General features: G+C 47.7%; 1 protein-coding gene across 9 annotated transcripts in view; it reads left to right on the top strand.

The window, feature by feature from the left end:
- The window catches only part of LOC113806055 (proton channel OtopLc), a 368,606-nt gene that overhangs the window by 218,799 nt on the left and 144,807 nt on the right, over positions 1–5,000 (top strand). For all 9 annotated transcript variants that reach the window (XM_070142529.1, XM_070142536.1, XM_070142531.1 and 6 more), the window contains exon 3: positions 1–28. This exon is cut by the window's left edge and continues 136 nt beyond it. In XM_070142529.1, the coding sequence (XP_069998630.1) occupies positions 1–28 (28 nt within the window). The remainder of the gene's footprint in view (positions 29–5,000) is intronic.

Genomic DNA, 5,000 nt, shown 5'->3' on the forward strand with positions numbered 1-5,000 from the left:
CCACACGCCCGTTGGGACCGTCGTCAAGGTAAGTAAGGGTGGGAGGAGGGAGAGGGAGATGGAGGGTTAGGGGAAGAGGGGTGGGAGGGGTGAGGAAGGGATGGGGTGAAGGGGGATGGTGTGGGAGAGGAGGCGGTAAGGGAGAGAGGGGCTGAGGGAGGAGGAGGGTGGTGGGGGGTGGTGGGAGGGGTGGGGGTGGAGGAGAGAGGGGTGAGGGAGAGAGGGGCTGAGGGGAGAGGGAGGGAGGGGTAAGGGAGGGGGAGGAGGGAGAGAGGGGCTGAGGGGGAGGGGTAAGGGAGGGGAGGAGGGAGATGGAGGGTAAGGGGAAGAGGGGTGGGGGAGGGATGGGGGTGGTGGGAGAGGGAGAGAGGGGTGAGGGAGGAGGAGGGGTGGGGGGTGGTGGGAGGGGTAGGGGTGGAGGAGGAGGGTGTGGGAGGGGTGGGGGTGAAGGAGAAGTGTGTGGAAGGGGTGAGGGTGGTAGAGGGGTGGGAGTGGTGTGGGGAGGGAGGGAGGAATGAAGGCGAGTAGGGGGGGGGGGAGGAAAACAAACGAGAGAAGATTGTAAAATTGAAGGGAAGTGAAAAACAGAGGTTGGATATGAGAGTGATCAGGAACGAGGGAACAAAGACAAAAAGGAAGTGGAAAAGAAGAGAAAGCGGAGGAAAGAATGGTAGTAAAACAGAGTGTAAAAGGAAAAGAGGAAAGAGGAAATGGAAAAAAAAGAAAGTGGAGCGGTTGAAAAGGGGAGAGAAGAGGAAAACTGGGGATTAGAAAAAAAGGAAAAAGCAAAGTAAAAGAGGAAATGAAACTGGAGAGAGTGGGCAAGGCTTGGCAATAAAGAGAGAGAGAGAGAGAGAGAGAGAGAGAGAGAGAGAGAGAGAGAGAGAGAGAGAGAGAGAGAGAGAGAGAGAGAGAGAGAGAGAGAGAGAGAGAGGGAGGAAGTGAAACAGAGAGAGTGAAGAAAGAGAGAGTGAGAGAGGGAAGAAAGAGAGAGAGAGAGAACGATAGCGATAGCGATAGCGAGAGAGAAAGAGAGAGTGAGAAAGGGAAAGAGAGAGAGAGAACGATGGCGATAGCGATAAAGAGAGAGTGAGAGAGGGGAAGAGAAAGAGAAAGTGAGGGAGGGGAAGAGAAAGAGAAAGTGAGAGAGGGGAAGAGAAAGTGAGAGAGGGGAAGAGAAAGAGAAAGTGAGAGAGGGGAAGAGAAAGAGAAAGTGAGAGAGGGGAAGAGAAAGAGAAAGTGAGAGAGGGGAAGAGAAAGAGAAAGTGAGAGGGGGAAGAGAAAGAAAGTGAGAGAGGGGAAGAGAAAGAGAAAGTGAGAGAGGGGAAGAGAAAGAGAGAGAGCGATAGCGAGAGAGAGAGAGAGAGAAAGAGAGCAGGTTTGAGAATCAAGTGGAAACACGGACAGGGGCGAAAGACACATGGCGGCGTCGAGGGGAAGTGTCATGAGCCATTATTCATGATCATAGGTAAGGGACGGGGGCGGGGCGGGGGGGGGGGGTACAGAGAGGGAGAGAGGAGGGGGGGGGGTAGAATGAGGGGAGAAAGCGGAGGGGTTACGGTCAGGTGGCCATCTGTGTCGAATGTTGAGGGGAGGAAGAGCAGGAAGGAGGGCGAGGGGAGGAGGAGGAAGAAGAAAAAAGGTAGAGTAGGAAGAGGGGAGAAGGAGGGAGGATAGGGGGAAAGAAGAAAGAGGAAGATTAGGAAAAAGGGGAAGAGGGGGGGAGGAAGAAAAAAGGTGGAGTGGGAAGAGGGGAGAAGAAGGAGGATAGGGGAGGAGAAAGAGGAAGATTAGGAAAAGGACGAAGAGGGGGGTGGAGGAGGAAGAGGGAGAAAATTGAGGATAGGAGAGGAGAAACAGGAAGAAATTAGTAGGAAAAGGAGGAGGGAGAGGAAGAAGAAGGAGGAGATAGATGAAGAGGAGAGGAGGAGTAAGAAAAGGAGGAATAGGAGGAAGAGGGGAGGGGGGGGGGAGAGAGAGTAGGATGAAGGTAGGGGAGGAGAAAGAGGAAGAGGAGAGGAGTAGGAAAAGTAGGAAGGAGGAAAGGGGAAAGGGGAGGAGGGGAAACCAGTGGATTTGTTGCGCCGCGAGTGAGGGGAATATGAAATGAGGAGCTTGTTTCATTTGTTTATTTTTTGTGGGGTTAGTGATCTAATGATTTAATAAACACCACCACCTTTATGTGATTTATAGTTCTGTTTACTTACTGGTGTGTATTTGTTCGTTAATTGCTGTCGTCGTCTACCGAAAGTTTATATATACGGTTGTTTAATTAGTCTTTTACGTTTCCATATTCATCTATTTATTGATTTACTCATTATCTTTATGGACTGATTTATCTTATTATTGTTTTTTTTTCTCCGTGTTGATATGTAATTTTCGTGATCTCGATTTGTTTTTATTAACAGGGGTCAGGAAGCCATTGGTGAGGGGAAAGTGAGGGGTTTGTTGCCAAGGAAACAGGTCTGAGGTGGGGCTGCGTCTCGGGGGGGAAGGAGGGGGGAGGAAGGCGGGTAGGATAAGGAAGTGCGAGAAAGTGGATGATGGCTAAAGGGAAGACAAAGGAAAATGTGAGAAATTAAAGGTTAAATTAAATTAAAGGGAGGGGGGAGGAGGGGGGAAAGAAAGTGTGAAAGTAGGAAAGGTTAAGGGATTGAGAAAAAGAGAAATTGAAAGGAAGCAAAGAATAAAGGAGAGGAGTATAATGAATAAAAAAGAATAATATACTCAATGGGAAAAAAGACAATAAACAATAGAAATAAACAAGAAAGAAAACGTAAGAAAGACTATACATCATGAGATAATAATAAAGAAAACGAGCAGTCAACTCAACCCGAAAAGAAAGTTAAATGGAAGGAGGGGAGAGGGGTGGGGAGGAGAGGGAGAGAGGGGGTGGGGATGGGAGGAGGGGAGGGAGGGGAAGGAGAGGGGAGAAGGGATGGGGAAGAGAGGGGAGAGGGGGTGGAGAGGAGAGGGGAGAAGGGGTAGGGAGAGGAGAGGGGGTGGGGAAGAGAGGGGAGAGGGGGCGGGGAGGAGAGGGAGAGGAGGAGGGGGGTCTAAATTCGAATAAACCCGGCGAGAGGGGAATATGAAGGTGGGTAATCAGCTCATTAGGGAACCGAGGGATTGTGACGCGTCGAGGGGAGACTGGGGGCGGGCGAGGGGGGGGGGGAGGGTAGAGAAAAGGGGAAAGACAAAGGAAGAGAGAGGGAAGAAGAAAGGGAAGGACAGAGAGAGGAGAGAGAAAGGGAGTGAAAGGGAAGGGTAGAGACAGGAGAGAAAGAGACAGAGAGAGGAGAAAAAAAAAGAGACAGAGAGAGGAGAAAAAAAGAGACAGACAGAGGAGAGAAATAGACAGAGAGAGGAGAAAAAAAGAGACAGACAGAGGAGAGAAAGAGACAGTGAGAGAGAGAAAGAGAAAGAAAGAGAGAGAGAAAAAAGAGACAGAGAGAGAGAGAGAGAGAGAGAGAAAAAGAGAAAGAGAAAGAAAGAGAGAGAGAGAGAGAGTGAGAGAGATAGAAAGGAAGAATGTAAGAAAGAAAGGGGAAGAGTGGACAAAGAAACAAAATGAAGACTACACAGGATTTTCGAATAAACAGGAAACACGACCGTTTCATGTTTTTTTTTCTCTCTCTCTGTTTTGATGCATCGGGCAGTAGGGAGAAGGAGGGGGAAGGGGTGGAAGAGTAATAAAGGGGAAAGAGGGAGAAAGATAGATGAAAGAGGAGTGAGAGCGAGGGGGAGAAAAGAGGGAAGAGAAGAACAGGAGGAGGAATGAGAGTGGGTGAGAGGAAGGAGGCAAAAGGAGGAACGGAGAGAAGAGAAAGGAAAGAAGGAGATGAAGGGGAAATAGAATGAGGAATAGGAGTGAGAGGGAGAAAGGAGGAAAGAGAAGATACAGGGCAGGAATGAAAGAAGACGAAAGGAAAGAGGGAAGAGGAGGATAGGAGAGGAGAGAAAAGAAGGAAGGGAATGGAGAGGAAATGAAAATAGCAAGAGAAAGACATGGAGGGGGCGGGAATGAACGAGGCGGGAGGGGGGGTTGGAAATGAGAGGAGAGAGGGGAAGGGGAGAGAGGGAAAGAGAAGTAGAAAGACCAAGATGGAAGTTAGGGGAAAGAAGAGTAAGACGCAAAGGGAGAAAGGGAGGGAGGAGAAAGAGAAAGAAGAGTTAGGGGGAAAGGGAAGGAGAAAGAAGAGCAGTGGGAGAAGGGGAGAAAGAAGAGAAGGATGCAAATGAAGAAAGGGAAGAGGAGAAGGGGGAGGGAGGGAGGGGAAGGAGAAAGAAGAGAAGGACGCAAATGAAGAAAGGGAAAGAGGAGAAGAGGGAGGGAGGGATGGGAAGGAGAAAGAAGAGAAGGACGTAGATGGAGAAAGGGAAAGAGGAGTAGAAGGAGGGGGAAGGGGGAGGGTGAAAGGGGGAAGGGGAAGGAAGTTAAGAGCGGAAGTGTCGGGTTCTGGTGATGTAAGCGACCTTGCGCTCTCGTGAAGCTGTCGGCTCGTGTTTTTGTCCGAATGTGTCACTTGGGGGGGGGGGGGCGTGTCCGAGTTTTTGTGTCGCCGCTTTTGTTTTTGTTGTTGTTAGGGCCGGCGAGGGCTTAATTAATGATGTTATTGCTGTTTTTTTTCTTTTGTCGCTCTTAATATCATTGTCATTATGTCTGCTACAAACATTATTATCTTCATTGTTATCATTATTGTTGTTGCTGTTATCATCATGTCATCATCACTGTTGTTGACAATGTTGGTGTCAACATGTTATCGTCACTATTATTTGTTATTGTTAATGTTAATTTTATTATCATTATCATTATCATTATCATTTGTATGATAATTGTTATTACGATTAGTATTATTGTTGTTGTTATTGTTATTATTATTGTAGTTATTATAGTTATTGTTATTATTTTTTCAGTTATTATTGTTATTATTATTAATATTGTTGTTATTGTTATTATTACTATTATTATTGTTGTTGTTATTTTTATTATTATTGGCATT

This window comes from Penaeus vannamei, chromosome 29 (assembly GCF_042767895.1).
Source record: "Penaeus vannamei isolate JL-2024 chromosome 29, ASM4276789v1, whole genome shotgun sequence".
NCBI classification, from domain to species: Eukaryota; Metazoa; Arthropoda; class Malacostraca; order Decapoda; family Penaeidae; genus Penaeus; species Penaeus vannamei.